Source organism: Micrasema longulum, unplaced genomic scaffold (assembly GCF_059751315.1).
Source record: "Micrasema longulum isolate JH-2025_06_02 unplaced genomic scaffold, ASM5975131v1 h1tg001243l, whole genome shotgun sequence".
Taxonomy (NCBI): Eukaryota; Metazoa; Arthropoda; class Insecta; order Trichoptera; family Brachycentridae; genus Micrasema; species Micrasema longulum.
Window position 1 is genome coordinate 124,081 of NW_028278430.1, and position 25,368 is coordinate 149,448.

Genomic DNA, 25,368 nt, shown 5'->3' on the forward strand with positions numbered 1-25,368 from the left:
TTGAAACTTAACCGGCAGCGTCAAAACATATTACCGTATTCCTTCTGTGCGCCTTGTAGACCTTGTCTATTGATTTTGAAATTTAATGGATCTGTTTTAGATCTGTGTACAACGAAAATTACGTCTTGATTTGTTAGTTTTATTAATGTCAAATTATTTTACAAATTTGAACACACAAATCACTAGAAAAAATAACACATTCTCGAAACTGGTGTAATTTGTGTCGTAAGAAAAATAAAACATGAGTTTCGATCAATAAAGATTTTAAAAACCTTATCAAAATGCAAAGCACAGATCCAACGTCCACTACCAGCCGAATAATGGCCGTAATTGGTAATGGCCGTAATCCGTACTGGCCATAATCCGTAATGGCCGTAATCTGTAATACCCGTAATTCGTAATGCCTGTAATCCGTAATGCCCGTAATGAACATAAAAATTTCATTCAAAAGATACTCAAGAAATTTAATATTTACAACCAAAATTCTCTTCTTAATTTGTTTTTTAAATTATAGGTCCATAAAAATAGTTTTCAACTGAAAATATTTAATAATTATTTCACGTAGAATTAAAGAAAAATACAAAAAAAAAATGTAATTTAAAATGCTTGTATTTCTTTTCAAAACCAGAAATTTAACCGCTGCTTTTCTAATGTTCAATTTGTTATCTTCAAAACATTACATTCTTCATCATTTTACTTAGCCTTTAAATGAGAATCGATGTACCAAAGTTTGGTCTAAATTTTTAAAGGCGTAATCTGCCGGTCGAACAGTAGTTATATTTTGTAACAGAAATACCATGTTTACTTTTTTTTTTTATTGCCCGATTTTGATAAAAACATCGTTTTAAAATGGCAAAATCATATGATTTCGTCATTTTTCGTGCGTTTTAAATAGACTTCAGCCTTAACCTATTTTATCAATCAGGTATTCTCATAATTGGTTATAAATTATAATAAAATAATTATGTTATAAAAGTAATTGAATACTGCAGGTAGAAAATAATCTGAATATTTGAAGTCAATTTGACCTAATTTATAAATAATGTTATTGACAATCGTATAAATGACTTAGATTTTTTATGTAGCATCGTAATTGGAATGGTTTGATTCCATTATGTGATTGGCAAATTCTGAGAAAGTATAGGATAAAGGCCTTACTATTTTCATTTAAATTTTATAATTTCTCTGTTTGGCCAATGTACAGTCTCTACACTGGATTTGGTATATGCCACTAATGTTCAAAATGTCAATTGTTGGTTTTAAATTATCTAAATTTGTTCATATTCTTTGTATGATGCGAAGGAATTTAGTTTTTTAGTTACTAGGCCAGTATATAAAAAAATAAAAAATAAGTTGAGTTATGTGATTGTCCCCCGCCCATAGTTTTGTAAGTTTAATTATGTGATTTAATAAATAAGAAATATAAAAATTTGAAAGTAAATAAAAATATCCTACCAAAATTACCAAGAATTGACACAATAGCAATGAACAAAAAAAATTAGACTTGCCAATATAAAAGTTGAAAAGCAATTAAATTTTTTTACTTTAAAATTAGATTGTATTATGTTTTTTGTATTCAGGCGCCATGTCGCGATGCAGTTTTTGGAGTTAACACAGCGAGAAGTAGAATATGTGGCTCTGTCACGGGACACAACAGAGGCCGATCTCAAGCAACGCAGAGAAATCCAACACGGCACAGCAAAATATTTTGACCAGGTACTGAACCCATCAATTACATTTACTAAATATATTTATTAAAATACAAGAAGTGACTACAAAAATATGCATGTATAAAATATAGTGCTTTGGAAAGAAATCTAATTTCAAAGTCATATCTTTATTTCAATTATCTATAAATGCTCAAGCCCTGGTTTAATTTATAGTGAAATCAAACCCAGAAACTCTGTGCCTCTTAGCTAGTACATCATAACAAATAAACAATGATAATTCATAGTTACAATAGTAACGATTCATATAATTGAAAATTTGGCAGCCTCTGTGGTGTAGTGGTCAAGACGCTTGATTCGCGCATGGAAGGTTCCAGGTTCGATTCCCGGTGAGAACGCATTAATTTTATGTGATTGTCTTAATTAAGAGAATCCCTAACTAGTCAGGATCAAACTGCACCTCTGAAATTGTAAATATAAGCTGAATAATTTATATACATTTTTAAAATTTGAGTGTTTTTTTTGTTTTTCATAATATGATTTTATTCTCTGCAGAGCGCGGTTCGGGCGGCCATTAAAGGACGTGTTCTGGTATTGGAAGGAATCGAAAAGGCAGAGAGAAATGTACTTCCTGTTCTAAATAACCTTCTGGAGAATCGGGAAATGCATTTAGAGGATGGCCGTTTTCTTATTCCTGCTGACAGATATGATAAACTTTTGCAGGTAACTTAAACAAATTGTGCATCATATAAATTGTATTCATTATATTTACATTATAATAGTAGTGCTTAAAAATTTTACTCCAGATTTTAGCATTACCATACTATTACATCCTTATTTTCTTTCAAATACTGATTGTAAGTTTTTCCGAGCTCTACTATTATTAAAATGTTTTCAATCTGTTTGTCTATACTTGATATTCTAAAGTTTATATTGTGTACATTTTTTTCAGTAACTGCATTGGCATTGCAGTAGTATTCTCATTCTAGTAAATCTCTGAAAAAATACAATTAAAGTGTTCTCACCTAAATGATAACAAAATAAAATACTAGTTGTTTCTGCATATTAAGTATCAGGGCCTCAATTATGAACGCTATCGTCATCTGTACATATCGAGACGATATACTTAACTTCTGTACTATCTGTATCTTCCTCGGTATCTTCTACCTACTTGTCATCTCGATATCATATGATCGAAACAAACCTATGAATGACCGCAAAAATTAGTCCGCATTCCTTACTTCATTAACATTTAAAATAGATCTCATTTATATTTTTAATAGGCTTCTGTGATAGAAAGTGCCCACATGAAGGCGATTTTATAAACTTAATTTTATAATCTTATTTTATTTTGCTTGAACATGATTTTTAAAAGACTTTTGACAATTGCCAAGACGATATACGATCGTCTGTATTTATCTATCGAACGACTACAAAGCCGGTTCTATCATGAAGACAAGAATAAATGAAATGGTAATATTTATTTTCCATACTTGCAATATTTCTTTCGAAATGTTGCCATTGCACCTTAAGGGGGGATGCAAATTATGCTGTCTCAGAGGTCACGTGGTCTTACGCATGTGCTGCAAATACATGCAGTTTTCATACTTCACCGCTAGTGACGCTGTACTAACTGTCGAAATTTTACCCCACCTCAATGACATTTTAAAGATGACTTCTCTTTTGTATTTTAAATAGGCTTTTAAGAAAAAAGCCCCAAAACCATTAGAATTTAAAATAAATCGTAATTAAAGGAAAAATTGCTCGGTGGAACAAAATTTTTGTCACTTTTAATGCGTATATAAAGTATAGAAGGCTTCTAGACCTGTCGGTATAAACCAATGTACTTACATCAAAACTTGATGGTGGGGGGATCGGTAGTGACTTTTATCTTCAATATGATATGACGTCATACTGAAGCTATGTCATTTCAGTGCGTAGATATGTGTACTGCGACGTACGCTTCCCCTTGTTTCATATCGATGTACCTACCCAAAACTTGAAGGTAGGGGTTCAGTAGTGCATCTTTGTAATCGCTAGAGAGAATTTATCTTTAACTATACCTTCAAGGTGAAGGTAAGACTTCTTTATTTTCCCATCATAATCGAGGCTCAGGTCGCTTTTTCCAATAATTTAGAAATAGTCACAATTATTATGTCCCTCAGTTGACGATTTTTTAGCTAAATGGAGTGTGTGATGTAGGTCATTTTATATTTTTAAAAGCTCCATGGTGAAGAAGAAGTGAAGAAATGGAGACTAGAGCGTGTCGGAGAAGGTTTCAGGGTTGTGGCTCTCGGACTTCCCGTTCCTCACTATGCGGGAAGCTCTCTGGATCCACCCCTGAGATCCAGATTCCAGGCTCGCCACGTTCCCCCACTTACTTATGAGGTTAGTCCATCTATTTACTAGTATAACATAACAAAGTAAATAATCACAAGCAGCAAAATATTACGAGTATAATAGTTACCAATTTTGAACAGAAACAGTATGCTATGTCATTGATCTTGTCATTAAAATTTAAATGAAACATTTGAGTTCAAATGATTTAAAAATATTAAAATTTGGACCATTTTCATTTAGTCATTAAAAACTGTGATAGAAAATGGGAGTCAAGTTATGGTAGAGCAGGGTTTAAACCTCAGTTCTCTAATCCAGAGTCAGTGTAACTACCACGAGACGTACTGCATTTTTGCCAGAGAAATGGCATTCATCATTTTCTCAACTCTATTCTTTACTGGATACATTCGGGTTCTTATTTGCTGTGACAAATTTTACTTGCCATTTATGCATAGTTCCGTGTGAAAATATTTTACTGAAAAAAATATACCTCTGTATTTTTAAATGAAGCGTTTATTTTTAGATTTCAAAAATACAATTTCTGGCAATAATGTTTTTTATGTTAATATACAAACATGTAATTTTATGTATCATCAACTGCGATAACACTACTAGTTTTACTATCATAAGCTGCTTTGGGCAGCGATGGTATAAATATGTGCAGTTGTCGCCGTGAAGCCTTTATGTTGTAGTTCGCCTCGCTCATCTTTTTTCTTATAATTTCGATATATTGAGATTCAATAGAATCAGATATTTTTTCTGATTTGAAATTATTTTCATTAGATTTGTCGTTAGATTGTCTTAAGGCTAGGCTTAATGTTGGTGTTGACGAAAGCCGCTTGATGATTTTCTTATTTTTTAATGATTTGTTTTCACTACCTGATGAATTGTTCGCTGAATCGTCCTGGAATGAAATTATATTGGCCGAAAGAGACATTCTTGTAGAGAAACAGGTGTCTTTGGTTCCTACACCATTCGTTTTTTTGACATAGTTTTGGATGTTATCAGAGACATATGAAATAGGGTAATCAAAAGATTGACCTACATTTTGTTGTCCATCATCACTGTCAATTTTGTAATACTTTTTATGTCTATTTTGTGCTTGTTTTTTATTTAGTCTCTGTTGTGCTTTTCTATTTGTATTTTCTGGAATTTGTTCCACAAATTGCATTGAAGTTTGTACTTCTGGTTTATTATATTGAGCCAGGTAGTGTTTTGTTTCTTCTATCCCTTGTTTAATGTCCTCTCTTCCTGCGAGATCTAACCATTGCATGACTCTGTCGGAGAGAGGGTTACGATCTATAATTATGTCTTCAGTCTTCCCTGCCATATAACAATGTCTTTCTATTTTGTATGTGTCGGGGCAACATGTAGCGGCCGTCTTTTGTCTTTCCCAGTTTCTTAAATTGAGGGGATTGGCATTAAGAACTAACCGTGGTGATTCTGCCGTTGAAGTTGTTGTACTAAACGCCGGGCTGATGGTTCTTTGAGTCCTTGTTTGTACTGCGCTAACTATTGGAGTAATGGCCAGAGCCATTGGGTCGTCTTTGGATAAGATCGCATGTCTGCGTCCATCAATCCAAACAGTTTTCACAAAGAGTGGTTTTAAAGATGTTTCCCAGTGCACCACCATGTTCAAAATCAACTGATTATTTTTTTATTAGCATTAGTATTTATTAGCATCTGAAATAAAAACAACAACTTTACTTTATAAAAAGTTTACAATAAGAAATAATAAATAATCCTCTCGTATTGAAAGTTCAGCTACAGAAAAAAAAAATCCATTCTCTATTTACCCTAAATAAGGATTCACCTTATTTAATTTTTTGAATATTTTTTATTGTATTGTAAATGCACATTAAAAAATATATTAATATACTTAAAGTGATATAAGTAAACGGCAACCATAAATAGTATTTTATAATATTCAGCTTACAGTTTTATTTGAATTGTTGATTTGGGATGACCTTTTAACTTTGAAAGTGCAATATCTCTCAACTACCAACTTGTGCCGGAAACTCAACGATATGAACTTTGTAATTATTAACTAAAACTAAAATCGTACTATATATTTTTTTAAATGGGTGGGTTCCATGGAGTTGGGACACCAATAACATATATTTTTACCATGACACCAGTTAAGAGTCAAATAAATATTCCATGTTTTCCATGTTTGGAATCGAACCCGTGACCTTGGGCATGGTAGCTAAACACAGTAACCACAGCAGTACCAAGCAAAACATATTCATTTTTCAATTAATATATTATTACAATATTTTGCTATAGTTTTGCTAAAGAGCTGAAACCTTCATTGTTGTGAAGAGATTCATCTTTAACTTCACTAAAATCAACAGATGGAAGAATTGAAGAAATATGGATGTTCAAACATAGGCAAAATGGTGAATGTTACACGGTGTGTAAAGTGACCACTTAAACTAGCCAATGACAGATCATAATCCCTGTAAATGCCTAGACTTCTGTATATTTTTATTTTTGTATATACACAAATTAACAAAAACAAATATTTTTACTAGAAAATAAGTGGAGTCAGGATGCTGTTAGTCCATTTTTTAGAGGGCTTTAATTTTATAATGGATTGAACACGAAAGCTTTGTTTTTTTTAGATTTACTAACTCATGTGATGTTAATGACTTTATCTCCCTTAGTGGATTCACTCCTTTTTTTTTATTCTTAAAAGCGTTTTTTTTACATATATTTATTCTGTTTGTGTAAGAAAAGGTTTTTGGCGCATATATTGTTGTTGTATATTTAGTTATAAAGGTGTTAAACTTGCTTTGTTTCTTTGTTGTTCTCAATATGTGTTATTTTCAAAATGTTAATATTATTTATGTCCCGAAATGAGTTGTTGTAACTCCTGGGAATGTAATTCAATGTATTATACTTTGTGTTATATGATTGATAAATAAAAATAAAAAAAATAAAAAAAATGTGAAGAGGTACAACTGCTTTATCAAAAAAATGGGAAATGATCCACCGTGTACTCTAGGTCGGGTACAGTGGATCACAAATAAATTCACAGTGGCTCATTCTACTACACGGTAAATAAATATGTGTTTAGATTTTGATGAATATATGGGTAGCATAAGACATATTTTTAAAGGCTTAGGTACACAGTGGATCATGATTCACTGTGTACTACGGTATTTGATCCACTGTACCACATGCGACCATTTTGATTTTCCAGTCAAACAAACGTAAATTACTGAGATGAGAGTTCATGATAGTGATACTGTTATATGTAACTAGAATACATGTAGTTTACAGTAAAGTCAATGCCATATGAAAATATTACATGCATATCAGACAAGAAACAAAGAAAATTTGCCTTTAAAATTTAGGGTTGAGACACAAATAAAAATAATGGACGCACCATGTGTACGCACTGTCTCAGCTACCAGCCGGCTAGAGGTAATATGTTTGCCCTATGAGAGCTTTTATTTTAAAATTTAACTGTGAGAAAGATTAAATTTGAATGCTTATAATTTTTACATGCAGGGTACTTGATCCGCTGTCGACACCTTGACCCTACGGTGCGTTTGAATGTTTAATAACCCTATGTTAATGTATTAGTGCGTGTCCGTGAACCAATTAAACACACAAATTTTGTTTGTGTTAGTAGGCACATTAGGATGATATTTTATGAAAAAATATTTTGATGTAAACATAAAACAGAGATCATCAAAGATTTGAATGGACTGTACCAAATTACTAAAAATAAAATTGCGTATGTAGGTAATAATAACAATTTTCTCTTTTTTGTTGATTTTATCTAGGTACTTGAAATTAACTACGGTTGTATATCAAAATCTACGAGGGCTATTTATTATTTTTTTATTACTATGTTTCGAAGCCTATAATATTTTTATTTTAAGTAGTTGTTTACTATTTAGCAGAAGCATCCAATAATGCAATAAAACATTTAAAACTATAAGACCATAAAACCAAACAATTCTATTCAGTTGTTTTGCATGGGCAACCCATCTTTTCTATCCGAGTTGAATATTAACTTTGAAATAAACTCAGTAAAAGAATGCTTATGACTTGGACAAAATATCTCTAAACACCTTGTAAAAATAAACAACTGTATACCTACAAAAAATAAGTAATTGTTGAACTTAGAAATGTTTTATTTATGTTTTTAGAAACTACGATAAATGGACATTTTAATGGTATCTAAGTTTTAAAAATTATATTGTCCAAGTGAGTTTTACCAGCTTGTAGACATTGTTTAAGGCGGATTCGCAAATTCTCAAAAACACATTGACAAGTTGTTGGTGGGATGGCGTCAAATTCCCCCTACAATGTTTTGTTTTAACTGATTTATTATTGTTGGATCGGGAATAAAAAAAACTAATTACTGTATGAAGTTTATGGTTTCTCGTCTGAAGATTCTGAAGATGATATTCCATTATTAGGTAAAGGCTCAGATGAGTGAATCTTTCCTGTAAATATTATTGTAAAATCCCTATGAAGTTAATTATGTTACTACTCGGTAGCAATCTTACACATTTTGTTGAAAACCATGAATTGTTAAATTATGTAACTTGAGTTACCAAAACCATGTAAGGTGAGTTACTTTTATTTGTTTTTTTTTTTCATTATTTCTTTGTATAGATAGCGAAATTTGTTTATCGTTATTTCAATAAAAAAGAATTCCTTAAGGTTTTCGTTATGTTTATTTTATTTTTATGTTTAATTAAAACGGAGTTATAGCATTACATACCCGTGTATGTGCATAGAAATTCATGTCGCACAATGTAACGCGCGTTACCAAAGCGAAATAAATATTTAAACAATATTTGTTTGCCTTAATTGAATTATTGTTTTATTGAAAATGTTTTCTTAATCGATGTTCAATGTACAGTGATGTACAAAATATATATTTTTTACATTGTATGGATAAAACACATTGAAAAAGAGTCAAATGTATCGTGAGTTACCATGGAATTACCCTCATTCATAAATAAAAAAATGTTTTTAAAAAATCACGTTTTTGAAGACTGGAGTTTAATATGGTCCCCTATTTATAATCTCGGTAAAATAGTTTTTGGGCTGTAGATATGACATACAAAGAATCAATAGACACCATAAGCCAACCAGGCACTTACAAGAAAAAAATAACCCAACATTATGAATCTATGGGGCATTTATATGCAAAATACGCAAAACATATGGCGTAGGCCGCATTGTCAAAACGCGAGTTTAAATTAGTAGTTTAATTAAATAGTTAAAATTAAGCAAACTCGCTTGTAACATTGATGGATCGACTGTTTAGCTAAATGTATGTCGTTGCAGCAACTTTCAAATCTTCATAAAACCCGTAGAATATGTTTTTTTGATGGAGCGAAAAACTTCTGTAATTCCTATTTTGCCAATTTCAAAGATTCTAGTGCCCAGCGTTGCCAAGCTAAAATCGGTAGATTCTGAAACAGTTTCACATTTTTTCATTTTCATGAGGGGGGGAGGGGATGGTTTTTTGGTGTCCACAATTTTGCCACACTGCTCTAGAAACAGTTTTTTTTAGAAAACAGTTTCGCGTATCGGAAATCATGGTTTGCTGTTATGTCACGAAAATTGATAATGGTGCAAAATGTTTAAAATCTGTAGAATTTACATCGAATTCGGTAGATTGCTCTTAAAATCGGAACATCTACAAAAAAATCGTTGGCAACGCTACTAATGCCATAGATTGACCGGTGATTCTAACACACGTTCTACTCCTAGAATTGAACGTAGTTATGCAGAAAGCAGCCAGTCCACAATTTTGAAAAAATGTGATATTGATGTTATCGGATGCAGTCAGGTCAATTCTATGTTTTGTTAAAAACAGCCAGACCGCTTTCATACAAAATGATCTAATAATCACCTTCTGAAAATGGTGTCGATCACAAAAACTGCATTTTTCAATTTGCAGAAAACACTTACAGCACTAGAAAAATCTTACTCTACCTAAAAAATCATTAAAACTGGTCAAATACATAATTAGATTCTTGTTTGTAAAATAAAAAAAATATATTCATTGTTTATCGTTTGTCAAAGTCAAAAACATTCCAACTGTTGTGTAGATTTGATTATTCACTCTTTTCACAAATGTGCTATTATCTCAGTTTTACTTTATTATAGCTGGCTGCTTTATGCATAACTACGTTCAATTCATCGAGGGGCAACAGATTTAACAAAAAATACCTAATAAGATGGCGATACTGAAAATGCGGAAATTTATGGGGGGCGGCTTTAACAGCAGTGGACCACGATTACACCATCTCTAGTTTTGTCCGCCTCGTAGTCTAATGGTCAGCGCGTTTACCTACCATGCAAGAGGCCTCGAGTACGATTTCCGGCATGGTTTACATGAAATATCTATTTAAAAAGTTTTACACACAATAATTGATGCACAGCACCTGAAATTTAAGACTGATCATCTTACCTTCATGTAACAAAAATTACCAAGATAGGCTGTGGTAGATGTATGAATGCAGTGCCATGTGCACCATTAGGTGCGGAAAATGAATGATTAAGATATAAAGTTTTATTGAATGTCAATAAAATATTAATATAAATTTATAATTTGTTTCATTAAAAATACATAATAAAATGTAATTTAATCACATTTTATGCATATTTTCTTATTTGATATATTGCAATAGTTAAAAAGTGTAAATTTTAAAACATTTTTTTAATGGAAAAAATAAAAAAAAGAAAGAAATGGATTATTTTATTATTAAATCTGAACTAATTACATTTCCCCCTTTTCCTAGTTGTCTCTTTCGCTAGCAAGCCTGTATCGAAAGGGACATATTTACATAATTTATGTAACATATTATATATAAAACTGTTTTTCTTTCTTCAATATTATTTTTATTTATGGGAAACATATTTGATAACCACATATGCCGCAACAAATCGGTTTCTTAGAACAGGCATTTGCCTATATAGGAACCCATTACAACATTATTTTTATTTACTAAGGAAAAACAACAGTTGTTATATAAGAATACAAAATATAAAAAATAGTACGTACATCCAGTTAAAGTTTTATACTTTTTTTTATTTTAGTTTTATTATGCATACTAATATTTATTGCTTGCCGACCCTTCATATATACTGAGCCTACTCCTAGTACAAGCAAAATTTGTCAGAGTGTTTTTTGTGCCATTTTGTAAAATATGAAATGTATGTATAAATAAATGACACCTTTTTATTGACATTCAATTCGTTGCAATTTGTAAAACTAGAGAATAAGAGACGGGTCTTGCTATACTAGAACGACTGTATAATATTACCAGTTTATCGGCGGTATTGGATCACGGAATGCACGTGGGTTATTGCACTGTGTCAGGCTTCCCCAGACCGCGCATAGACAAATATATACAGGGTGTTCTTTAAACCCTGTCAGATCAGAAACCACGATGATCAGTATGAGCAAGAAGACATATTGGACATTAAAATATTTTTTAGAACGAAAGAAATTTTAAAAAAAATATATCAAAAAAGGCAAATGGTTGCTTATTTCTGCAGTGGTGAAACGAGGAGGGGAAGGGGGGAGTTTGACACTGCGCCGCGCTCCCCTCACTTCTCCCCTGCAGAAATAAGCAACCATTTGTTTTTTTTAAATATTTTATTTTTAAAATTTTTCTTTGTTCTAAATATTTTTTTAAATATGCTAATATGTCTTCTTGCCCATACTGATCATCGTGGTTTCGAATGTGACAGGGTTTAAAGAACACCCTGTATATTCATATTAAGACGGCATAAAAATTCGTTTTTATAAAATACCGGTCAATATAATTATTAAAAAATAAATATTTTCTTATAAGTTACCCAAATATTTAAACTTTGGTGGTCATTTTCAACGAGTTGTAAATAACTCACTATTAGAAAATGGAAATCAAGTTGGGGTAGAGTGGGGTTCGAACCTCGGACCTCTGATCCGTGAGTCCGCAACACTAACCCGATTCATTCAATTATAATCATAAATGCTCGAAAACAAAGGGCCGAAAAGCCAGATACAGAAAATAAGTTAGCTGTACTTTTCCATTAAAAAAATATTTTATTTTATTTATTGCAATGGAGAGGGAAAACATTTTTGAGAAGGTAATATAGAAGTATGTTACACAGTAGTGTAAAGTGGCTACTTAAACCAGCTAATGACAGATCAGAAGCCCTGTAAACGCCTAGATTTCCATATTCCCTTCGCTGTTGCAGTATATTTCAATCCTAATAACTCTATAGGGAGTGAAATCCAACCTTGTCTACAAATGTTTGGACAAACTGAAAACATTGTAATCAAATCTAAGTCTTAATAAATTACGTAAAATTCAATGGATTCGACAGATTAAAACCAATACAATTAAAATCTATAACACGAAAAAAATATTTTGTCATTAAAAATAAAATTGTAAAATTTAGAAATAATAACCTGTTCTAATTTTTTTTAAATATGTAAATAAATACTTAAAATTTCACTAAACTAATTATATGATCCAAAGATACTTTTTGAAAATGTTAAAGGGTTTAAAATATTCGTTTAAATCATTTTGATTTAAAATGATTTTACTTGTAAAATTAAGTTGTTGATCTGCGTTTAGTTTTTTAAAAATATTTATTCATAATTATTTTTTGAAAACTTTCGAAAATATTACTAACATACAATATGCGTTTATCTATGTTTATTATATATATATTTAAAATAGACAATTACATATCGTGATACTACAATACTGCATCTATTATTTTTTTGTCAGGAGATCCTAAAAAGCGTTCTTTTAATATACTACTTACGATTTTGATCAACCAAAAATACCGCTGGACTATCAAAAAAAGTATAATCATTTATATTAAAAATCGTAATAATAAAAAACTAATGGCTCTTAATCCCTATAACGAATTTAATTTTGTAAAACACTTTCGTAAAAAAACAGGTTACGCGGTATATTGTACATTTATAAATCACCGACGATATATAAATTTACATACTTGTACAATATATCTATAAATGTTAATAAACAAAATTAAGTATAATAAATTTAAATAAATAATAGTACATAAGACAATGTTCGATTGATTAAAGTCAGTTTTGACCTATACATTTACTTTTAATATAACTTTAAAATATTATATTCAATTACCATTATTTATATTTGACAAACACTTTATTTCTTTTTAATCATAATGTGTATGTCTCGACGAGCAGTCTTTGTGGAAGAAAATCAAAACAAAAACTACTTTTGTTTTAATCAAAGTAAATTTTAATAAATAAAGGATATTGATAAATTTACTCACAAAGGAAATCGTATCAACTTGATCTCGTTTTTCTTCAACGTTCATATTACTTAAACTGGCTTCGTTTGGATGTAAAATTGCTAATATCCTATAGAAATGCTTTTAGATCTTTCATTTATACATAAATGACAACTTTTAATTCAACGACTGATATAAATTAGTCTACAATTGTTTTTCCTTTGTAAAAATCGCGACATCCGGCCGCGCCGAGGGACGGGGTCGACTGAAGACAGTTTTCCACCTTTCCCCTTTTATAGGAATACGAAATGACCAAAAAACAAATGAATGCCGCTGAGCGGAGTAATTTTCTCGATATATATTTTCTTCCTAGACACGCACATAGTCAATTCTAAATATATTTTCCAAACATCCATCGAGATTCGATTGTTTTTGTTATCTTGCCTTATTACTGCGATTTTTACAAAAATATCAATGTTGCTAATTAACGCTGTCAAAAATTATATCGCATTGTCGTCACTGTCATTTTAAATTATTATCAAAAATAGGTTTGTCTAAATATTTTTTTCCGTAGCGTAGTGGTTAATAGGATAGGCGGTGTCAGAAGTTCGATGAATAGGTATTTGAACATAGTTTTTCTGCCATTCATTCCCGATATTGTGCCAAAAACGACAACTGTACGTCGGACTGATTATACCTAACTAAAATCGAGGTTTTGTTGTCCCGTTTTCCGCACCCCAAAACTAAACCGATGTTGTTTTTTTTTAGATAAAGTTTAAAAATTAAATTTTCTGTGTCAGTACCTTTTCATTTTTTCGATATCATTTATCATATTTGTATACCGTACGTCTGAAGACGGCAGATAAAACTGGGCGCTTTTTTGGGTTTTTGGATGGTCTTAGCTCCCATAAGAAACAGTTTGTCTTAAAAGCAAAACGATGGAGACACGCTAATGGTAACTATCTATTCTGTGTTAAAATCTCACTACTATATTGCCATAATCCAGGGAGAAAATACTGGAATATGAAGAAAAGTCAGGGCCCCGATTACAATGAGAAGTTAACATTTATCTTCAATTTTATCTACAAAGTAAAATTAAGTTTTCTGTATGAAAAGCGGAATATGCATACATTATTTTCTCCTAAGTATGTTCAATTATAAGTTACCGAAGAAGATACTTTAAATGTTCATGCAAATATGCTCGTTTTCGTACACAAATATCGGTTTTTCTTTATAGACAGTCGAAGATATCTCTGTTAACTTTCCATTATAATCGGGGCCCAGACCGCCTTTCCATGTATAACTTTATACTACCGAGGTCCGTTGCGGGTTCGGTTTCAATTGCTATTCGTCCGCGAAGTGTAGGATTTATTATCTTCTATAGTTATGATAAAATTTTCTCGATGGATTTTTAAAAGATTGATTTGTCTTATGCTTTTACGAACCAAGTTCATCCTAATCTTTCGTTGTGTAGTTGTGAACACGTTACCCCGCTATTAGCGATCTCATTGGTTTAGTTTCCCAGCTTGGTTAGCGAAACAAATAATATTGAAAACATTTTCCGCCATATTAAGAATATATGTGGTCTGACTTTTCTTCGTACAAACGTATTCTCGTATCTTTAACCTGGATTTTGGAGCTCGAGTGATTATTTTGTATACTGTCCTGTTTCCGCATATCCTCTAAAAAAATAAAGACACGAATCTTTTGTACTCGCTTCGGCAGTTCGTACTGATATTTCAACAGACGATAAGATAATATGGACGTCTATTGAACATTCTGCCTATATTGAACATCCCCTTTTCTCAAGTTCTTTCATTTGATGATTTTTGTGAAGTAAAAGAGCTTAGACACATGTTGATAGGTGAGTTTCGATTTTTTAATAATAAAATATATATTGTTTTACACGGCTTACTCGCTTTTATTGTACACAGTAATACAAAATTAAATATACCTACTACATTGGTACACGTGATGTAAAACAATCAAATTACATTAAATAAACCAAATACAATTGGAGAACTAAGTTAAAATAGAAAATGAAAATAAAAGTAAGATACAAAATACTCTTGAATATAAGGAGAAAACTAAATATAATTAAACGTAAATTCAAAGGAAAAAATGAGATTCTAGACATTTTTTGATTTGTGAATCACCCGTGTTAAAAATATTAACAGTATTCCCACATTTATTAGCAATAATTGCCAACCTAAAAATAACGTTATTGTAATTGACGTTGATTCGGCAGTTTTCTTCCAGAAATAAGATTTGTTGCCTTGTCTTTGTGGTACATAATACTTTATTAATTGTACCATTTCTGGGCAATCAAATAGAGAGTTGACTATTTTATACAGTAACTTTAAACTAAACATTTTTCTTCTGTCATACAATAAAGGTAGTTTGAATTCTGCTTGTAATTCTTTATAGTTGATCATATCTATTGGGGTATTGAGATTATAGTTAATGTGTCGTAGAACTCTTCTCTGTATCGATTCAAGAAGTTTAATGTGTACTTTGTATATTTGACTACGGTACTCCACTTGACTACGAACAAACGCAGGGTAAAGAGTGTGTGTACTATTGAAGTCTTTGGAAATTCTCAACATGAAACCTAGCTTTCTCATTTCTTTATCTCTGATATTTGAAATATGTTTAGGGGAGTTCAGTTTTTCGTCAAAAGTAACGCCTAAATCACGAATTATTTTTACTGTTTCAATTATTATATATAGATACTTAAATTATTTCACCTACTAGGATATGCCCTAAATACTATGAATCTTTTTATGTTTCTCAAACCAGTTTCTTAAATTCTTTAATTTTAAGTGTATTTATATGATAAATTTATTCCATGTCATTCCATTCTTCTAATACTGAGAAATTGGATAATGTCATGAATAATGAATAATATAATGATTTTCACTTGTTTATCTACGTACTGTAACACTGTCCCATAAACGTGTTCAAGCTAATCTATGTCGGTGGCCTAACTGCCAGCAAATGTTTTAATGCGTGTCAGTCTTGACATTTTTGCCACGCAGTAAATAGTGACACATTTTTGTAATACACAATGCAAATTGTGACCTTTTTAATATCAAAAGTTAGTAGCTTCCTAATCAGGTCCGGTTGCGGCTTAGTAAATAGCAGTCCGTTTGTTACCTACGCAGATTCTTACCGCCCACTGTTCACAGTTATTTTCACAATTTGTCAATAAATGCTTTTCTTAAATAATATAAATTTCTTTAAAACACAAATACCCAAATTTCCGCTCGTTACGAAATGAGTTTTTCCCATAACTATGTACACGTAAAGCATGATGCGTTACAGGATTATTTAAGTACCTAGACTTGTATAACTGTATATAAAGACTTTTATCTACTCAATCTTCACATTGGTTTGAAAACGCTCTAACAAGGCGGAACCTTAGTCCATTTTTAAAATTAAAATAAAAAAAATAGTCCTTAAATCATGTTTAGTTTGTATATTAAGATTCTAACATGGAGTTATACAAATTAAACGCCAACTCGATAAATAAACAATCAAAATCGTTGTTTATAAAAAAACAGTAGAAATCTCGTTTTTCTTCTTCATTTATAATCATAACACTAATGTTTTCATTTATGTATTAATTGTGTTTTGTTTTCTTTACTCGGTCTAATGCCGGCTCTGTTTGTAATCATTTGTCATCAGTATTATTTTCCTTCTGCGCCAAATGGCTCCGCGCATTTCATGTCCAAGGCACATTATCCTCGAGGGAAATAATTAGCGCAGGAAAGTTACATCCAGCCTAATGGACTAAATGCGAGTATTATCATTCGCCCATCTTAAATGTTTTCATTTCAATTCTAGAGCCTAATTTAACTTTCTGGAATTAGAATTCCCAACCGCCAAACCAGATACGCTTTTAGAATTGCCATTACGTAACATCAAGTGAACGTATGAGAGGTCGCGTATAATTTTATTATGAGAACTCGCTTCATTCATAGTTTCGTTTGAATGTGGTGGTATTAATCACATAAAAAAATATTGCTTTTAATTAAATTGAAATTTTAAGTTTTTTTTAAGCCGAATCAACCCCTGAAAAGAAAACTTTTTAGAGTACTCGCAGGGTTTTCGATGAATAGTTTTTAGGTCAGTATAATTATTTTCAATTAGGTAGTCATTTTCTTCGTGAGTTTGAAATGATTGACTAAATTTATTTTAAACATGTTTTACCCTTCGATAGATCACACAAGCTATTTTTGTAACAAAATAAGATTAATGTTAACAAAATTATCAGTAATTACACATTACTGGTTTTTACTTATATTAATTATTGACTTACTTATATCTTGTAATACGTAAGAATTATTAACTGTAAGATCTTTAATATAATATGGTTTTTGCATAGAATTACGAATAGTCCAGAAGGAGCGTAGAATCATATTTGAATACATCGGACTGAGTCCAATAATTCCCCCAGTATGCCTCACTTTCACCGCGCGCATTTGTGAAGCCGCCGTAATGTTGCACGATGGGAAAAAATATAATTATATCACAAATGTAAGGTAAAAAAAAGCAATCTATTAATTTCTCTAAAAATTTATTGTACACGCGGAAATATTGATTGACACAACATAGTAGATAAGTAAAGGGCCATTTAATAAGAATAATTGAATTAATGAACATTAAACTTAAAATATAAAACAAATTTTATTTTACATAAAACGGATATTTTTATATCATGTTAAATAATATTTGATGTTTTAAAGATAATGTCGGTCAAATGTCTACGAGTTGTTTAATCCGAGATCCAATTTTCATCAGTTCTCTCATTAGATGAGCAAAGAAGGGTAAAAAAAAAATTACTACCCTGGCAACACTAACGAAATATTCATTTTGTTTCTTCGACAATCTGACAGATGGAAAACTAATTCATTTTTTAAGTAATGCATTTGTTACAAACACATTCATTTGCAAATTACAGATGAAATGTGATTGCATCCCGTTTCTTTAAGATCCTAGCAGTATTTCTAAACTTTAAAAAGACGAAACACGGCATAGTTGAATTCAAATCAGGAGTTGCGTACTGAGCGACGTCTACAAAGAAACCAATGGGTCAAAACGTTAACCTACTCGTTTATGAGTAGTTTAGTCGCCTTCTGTTTGATGTGCGTATGCGGTTTCTGGACTATTCTTAATTATATGGGTTTTTGTTTTAGAATAGAGAATTAGCGGGTAATTCTTTTTGTTTATATAAAAAATAAACCTTTTTTAAAGTATTCATTCTCCGAAATTAAAATGGTTTTATAAAAAATACTAGTTCGGGATGTCAAATGCATGTTAAAATGTTTGATTTTCCAAAAAAAGTGACGCCATTTTCATAGGCTTTTACATAATTGCCTTCTGATTTTGCTATTAGAAATCGAATAATGTTATTTATTCTTTACAATATTTGAGTTTGAAGGTTTTGGCTCTTTAACTTTACTAAAATCAACATATGGAAGAATTGAAGAAATATGGATGTTTAAACATAGGCAAAATGGTGAATGTTACACAGTGTGTAAAGTGGCCACTTAAACCAACCAATGACAGGCCATAAGCCCTGTAAATGCCTAGACCCATAAATGAAATCCATATTCGATTATTTAAGGTATTCTCCATCCCTGTTGTAATTTGTTATTTATTCGAATTTTAGATAAACCCGTGTAGAAAACGTTAACTCTTAAAAAATGTGCTAAAAATTCTCTGCAAACGGTGCTGCAACGTCGTGTTACATTTAGCAAATCATCATCGTCATTCCCTTTCCCGCACCCAGTGGTGCTTAGGGCACTGCATCGGTAAACCAAGTGCAGCGTATTTCGACCATCTATTACATTAAGGTAAGATGATCAATCTCACGCTTCTGGTGCCAGTCCGGGAACAATGAAATATGACAGCTTAAACTAATTTTATAATCAATATTTCACTTCACCCTGCCACGAATCGAACCCAGAGCCGCGAAAATGGTAGGTGAAGATGCCAACCGCTGCACTACGAGGCGGACTTATCTCCTTAGATTTTCTTTTTGAGGATTTTTACCTGAGAGTAGCCATCGAGTCGAAAGCTGTCATCCAGGGTTCTAAGTCTGTTTCACTATTTTTATCATAACTGTACACAGAGAAAACATTAAGCAAAAGACAAGATATTTTGGAATAAGGGTATTTCAAAACGTATCATACCGTCCGTGATACTGGAATACCACGTAACCTTTTTTTACTAAATCGTTTTGCTGAAATAAATTCACTATAGGGACTAAGAGCTGTTAGTTTTTCATTTTTGCTATTTTATTCTAAATAATGAAAGCGGTAATTATGTTTAATTAAAATCGTAAGTAATGTATGAACGGAACACTTTTTCAGATCGCCTGCCAAAATATTCAATTGATAACTACACAATATTGCAGTATCACCGACTATATACTGTTAATCCTCCCTCCCCGGTGATGTGTAGCTAGTACGCATTGCGTCTAATAACTATAATATATTTATAAATAAATATTGGGTTTAGATTTTCAGTATTCCTCCATTACACATTTACGTATCGACTGAAATAATTTGTTATTTATTATTATTTTAAAAAAATATTTATTTGGATAACCAACAGCTATAATTATCTTATATATATAACAAAACAAATAACAAATAAGCCAATTACAGTTTTTCACAAGTAGCATCACAGTAAGTTAAAAAAGATTCTCGAACATAAAATGAATAGTAATTTAATGTAAATTCAAAAGAAAAGAAAAAATACTACGAATTATTTCGAAAGCAAACGCCGTACGTCATTAAGATTATTTGCAAATAAATCTATGTTAAATTATTTATTTATTACATTAAGATTATTAAAAGTTCACCATCAATATGAATTTTGCCTATAATTAGATGAAACAAGAGGTATGTGAAGAAGAAGGTTATTCCTTAGAACTTTGGAAGGAACATTGATAGAAAGTTTGCATAGTACTTCAGGACAGCCGATTGAACCGGAGGCAATTTTTAGAAAATTAATTATATTCGCTATTTCACGACGTTTTTGCTGAGGCAATAGGTGATGTTTATTACATATATTAATATATTGTTATCAAATAATAAGTACTCATTAAGCATAAAAAAGCATTTTATCGGAAATCGGAGATAAATTACAAATATCATCAAAAGTATACTCACAGTATACCAATAACACCTGGAGTTACACGTCCACTACATGTCCAGTCACGTAGTCCAGTACTAGCTACTTAGTAGCTCTCGGGAAGTTCTCGCGGGTGCACGTTTCGCCCGAGTCGTTAGCGATACCCAATGGTTTTTTCATGTTTTCAGCAGTTAGATTTGAAATATTATCATCTTTGAATTAAATTATGGTTAATTAAAGCCATTCCCTATAAATATTCCTTTTTAAATCTCTTATTTTTTTAATGTATAGTGACTACACAGCACCGTAACGCGTGGGTGTTATTAGGTCAGTAAGGGAAAGGTTAAGTAATCTATTTTCCATAATTTATTTTAAAAACACATAACTTAGACTTGTTATCGCAGAATGCGACTTCATTCTGCCTGCCTTAAAACAGGTTGTACCTAGTTAGGCAGACTAGACATGATCCAGAGAAATCTATTACCTAAGTGTGTATGAAGTAGATAAAGTAATTGTTATTTTTGTTAATAAACTTTGATTATTATTATTATTATTTTATTTATTTTTTAAATAAGAGAGATGATATGTACGCTCATATGACATAGCCACTCAAGAGTGAACAATAATTATTATCTTGATTAATGACACAGAACGCGCGAGTATAATAATTTTATTAAATTGAAATGATTGATACTAAAGCCCGTGTCGTGTGAGAGAATAATGTATTAATTTTTGACACGCAACGCGAAGTGTGCCCGTGGCTCCCGCCTCGGCTTGTAGAACTGTCTTATTTTGCGTGCCACAAACTTATTCTAATTTCTTGCCAAACTTCCGATTCGCGTATAATATTTCCACGTGTTTCAGTTCATGACTTTGGTAGGTACTTATATTTTACCAGAAATAAACATGAAAATGTGCTTCTGCTTTGAAAACGCCAATTACAGTAATCAATAGTTGATGTTGAATGTCTAAGTACAATATTTTATTTGTAAAAGGATTCTTACCACAATAGCAATATCGAAAGAATATGGGATCATTAATTACTATTTATTTCAGGCATGAAATGTCTTGAGAAAGATGCGTTTTATAAAAAAATACATGTCGGAATTCAAGAAAACTTCTGAAATTATTTTAGGATTTAAAAAATATTTTTTACACAGAAAACAATACAACTAATTATTATCATTGCTAACAAATATTCTAGCACATTATATTACTAGCCTCTACCCGCGTCTTCGCTCGCATGCAGTAGGGAGAAATTAGTTAGGTGATTAATTCGTTTTGCCGTTTATCGATAAGAACTTTCCGAGTGGAATAATGTATTTTTTCGAAGTAGAAAGTAGCTTGTTTCGATTGCCGGTCCTCCAACTATATATATTTTTTAATATGACGATCCGTTAGTCTATGGCGATGTAGCATCATTATTTTGTTCACAAATCCAAAATCCTACTGCAGGACTAAAACGAAAAGCAAACCAAACTAATCAGAGAGAAAGCAAGTCAATTATAGAAATTCAAAGAATTAATTTTAAATTGATTCATTTTGACATCCCACTTACCGCCTAATCATTTTAAAATAGTGCTGCTTATTGTTGATATAATATTATGTTTTTTTATATATTCGGGATGAAAAATAAGTATCCTATTTTACTTATCACCTTTCCAGCTATCCCTTTACAAAAAGGTATATCACTCGCCTACAGTCTCTATTGAATGGAGACTTATTTTTGGAATCTCTAAGTTCAGTCATATCACTCCACTACTTCGCAATTGCAATTGGCTACGTTTTCCACAGAGGGTGGAATACGAACTCTGTTGGCTTATGTATAAGTCACCGCACAACTCTGCTCCAGAATATCTAAGGGAACTCTGCATTTCAGATGAACTAGCTGACATACGTCTTATGCTTAGATCAGCTACATCTACGTCGAAAGGAAAAGTTATTATACCTCTACGCAAACAGCGCACTAAATTCGGCGAACGTGCATTTGCGGTCGCAGGCGCTACTGCATGGAATGCTCTCCCAGCAGAGGTGCGAAACTGTGAGAGTGAGGCTATGTTTCGAAAGAAACTTAAAACCCACTTGTTCTCTAAATCATTTGAATAAATTCTTGGCATGTGGTGAAAAAGTATTATGAAAAAGTACATTATTTTTCTTAAATTAAAAAGTTAAAATTAAATTTATATCTTTATCACTTTGTGAAGCGCCCTTGAGGTATTATATTACGAAAATGGCGCTATATAAGTTATCCATAATTATTATTATTATTAATCGGTCGCTCCGTTTCGACGTGAAGGGAACACAAACAAAAAAAAAATATTACACATTACCATTTATAATATTAGTATTGCATTTTAGTAACAAATTATCTTTCTTCGCACTATCATAAATTCAAATTGAAATACAGTTTTCTCCATCTTTTCTTCTAAGTTTAAGTTTGTCTCTTAAGTTTGCATTGTTTCTTTAAAAAAATTATTTTAATGAACTCTTATTTTAGTTTATATTTTCAAATAGCTTTTTTTTGTTTTGTTTTATATTTTACTTATACATGAAAAACAAAATTGAACATTCGATAGGCAATCGGTAATCAGTATAGTACCGTGCATTTTTATTATGAATTTGAAACCGTGCGCTTTGTATAGGCAATCGACGTAGCACTATGAGTTTTGAATAGGCAATATGCTTAACATTATCCATTCGTGAAGTTTATTTTTATTTTTATTTTATTAACATAACCAGCAAATCTGCCTTTTACAAAAATTTATAAAACTAACAAATTTGGCTTGATATTTTTTTTAAAAACAAAAACATAAATTTCCTTTTACCCAAGATTAATAAAAAAAAATAAACCTAAAAATTATACAACATATTCATTAGAAAATTTAATCAATTTAAGAATAAATGAAAAAACAAATTAAATAATAAAATATTTTAAACTAATATAACAAGATAATCGTAAGTACTGTTTCATACAGCTGAGCAAAGTGAACAAAAAATTGTATATATTATGAAATGTATAAATAAATAAAAATAATTACCATTCACCATCTTTGAAAAAGTTCAAAAGGTTTGTTCTATAGGAACAATACCGTATTGTACGTTAATTAGGCAATTTTCATTGCATTTCGCTCTTTTTACTAATATGAATAGTAATATATAATTCTATAGCTAATCTGAATAGCATAATTCGCATCTACTCAATTATATTTAATAACGAATATTAATGTTAAATGATGTATGATAAAAATCAACAATATGAACTACCTTCATACTTAAGCCATGTCCGCTCTTTAGGTGGAGCATATTTGGTGTCCACGAAATTTCTCCAGGCCTCTGTCTGCGACTAACTCCCGTGTGTCCTACCTAACCGGGTCCGCGTCCCGTAGTTCAGACGTGACTACCGAAGAACTGTCTTAGACGTCCAGGAGCTGAATCTAATAGAAAGCAAGCGTGATTATATGGGTCAGCTAGTCTTATCGCCTCCGCCTGATTACGGTTATCACCGGAGACGATAGTTTCAAACAAATCGAAATAAGAAAATGAAAATATAACCTAACCTAATAACCTAACCTAACCTAACCTAACCGGGTCCGCGTCCCGTAGTTCAGACGTGACTACCGAAGAACTGTCTTAGACGTCCAGGAGCTGAATCTAATAGAAAGCAAGCGTGATTATATGGGTCAGCTAGTCTTATCGCCTCCGCCTGATTACGGTTATAACCGGAGACGATAATTTCAAACAAATCGAAATAAGAAAATGAAAATATGCATAAATAAATATCACAAAAAACAAAACAAACGACCGTTTCAGAAAATAAATGCTCTATTATTTGACCGAAATATGCTTGAAAGATAAAGTGTGGGACGTGCAAGGAGCCTTTATGAGTGGACGTGGATGCACGGATCAAATTTTTGCGCTACGAATGCTAACGGAGAAGTTTTTGGCAAATAGTCAGAAACTATTCTGCGCATTTGTTGATTTGCAAACAGTCTATGACAAAGTAGATATAATGAATTTGTCGGGCGTGTTGGAAAAGTATGGAGTAAAAAATAAACTAATACGTGCAGTATCATCTCTATGAGGAGAGTTTAGTGTGTGTAAGAGTTAATGGGGGATTCACATCTTGGTTTGCGATCTCAAAAGGCGTGAAACAGGGATGTGTAATGTCACCATAGTTGTTTAACCTATACATAGACAACTATATGAAAGAGATAATATGTATGGGTATTGGAGTAAAAATGGATAATTTTTCAGTAAGCTTCTTGTTGTATGCTGATGATGCAGTTCTGTTAGCAAGCAGTAACGAGAATTTGCAAAAAATAGTCTTTAGAATGTATGATGTATGCCTAGAGAGCGAATTGGCGATAAACGAAAGTAAGTCTAAAGTGATGGTATTTGAAAGGGGAAGTGAGGTTACTGACTGCATAATAAATGTAAACAACGAATGTCTTGTGATCAAGATGAAGAATTTGTGTATCCGGGAAGCATGTTTTCAAGTGATGGAAGAGTAGAAAAAGACGTTGAAAGGAGAGTGAACGCGGGCAACAAAATGAACGGTGCACTAGGCACACTAATTGCTAATAAAAATATGTCAATCGCAGCTAAACTGGCAGTTCACAACTGAGTTTTAGTCCCAAAACTTATGTATGGAAGTGAAACATGGAACTGGCAAAGGAAGGATGAAAGCCGAAAGAAAGCGGTTGAAATGCGATCTCTTTGACGAATGTGTGAGAAATAAAAACCAGGTGAGTTTAAATCTGTGTCAAGTATAATGGATAAGATTAAGAAAGGGTCTCTGAGATGGTTTGGTCATGTTGAACGAATGGAGGATGGAATAATGGTAAAACAACTATATATGGTGAAAATGAGCGTTAATGTGAGACGAGGACGACCAAGGAAGACGTGGCATGATCAGATAAACCAAAATCTTAAGTCTGGTCATGTTAAAAGCAGACAGAAC

At 31.7% G+C, this 25,368-nt stretch overlaps 2 protein-coding genes across 2 annotated transcripts in view; one reads left to right on the forward strand and one right to left on the reverse strand.

The window, feature by feature from the left end:
• The window catches only part of c12.2 (von Willebrand factor A domain-containing protein c12.2), a 75,034-nt gene that overhangs the window by 10,291 nt on the left and 39,375 nt on the right, over nucleotides 1-25,368 (forward strand). The window contains exons 3-5 of the mRNA XM_088234457.1: nucleotides 1,581-1,716; nucleotides 2,223-2,390; nucleotides 3,891-4,055. Coding sequence (XP_088090583.1) covers nucleotides 1,581-1,716; nucleotides 2,223-2,390; nucleotides 3,891-4,055 — 469 coding nt within the window. The remainder of the gene's footprint in view (nucleotides 1-1,580; nucleotides 1,717-2,222; nucleotides 2,391-3,890; nucleotides 4,056-25,368) is intronic.
• LOC148276307 (uncharacterized) lies at nucleotides 4,502-13,516 on the reverse strand. Its single transcript, XM_088234458.1, has 2 exons — nucleotides 13,308-13,516; nucleotides 4,502-5,687 (listed from the first exon to the last, which is right to left on the reverse strand). Exon 2 carries the CDS (start codon nucleotides 5,635-5,637, stop codon nucleotides 4,588-4,590), a length of 1,050 nt encoding a protein of 349 aa, XP_088090584.1. The 5' UTR covers nucleotides 5,638-5,687; nucleotides 13,308-13,516; the 3' UTR covers nucleotides 4,502-4,587.

Bases quoted from the DNA above. Each gene is read 5' to 3' on its own strand.
- LOC148276307 (XM_088234458.1), bottom strand. From the start codon at position 5,637: ATGGTGGTGCACTGGGAAACATCTTTAAAACCACTCTTTGTGAAAACT.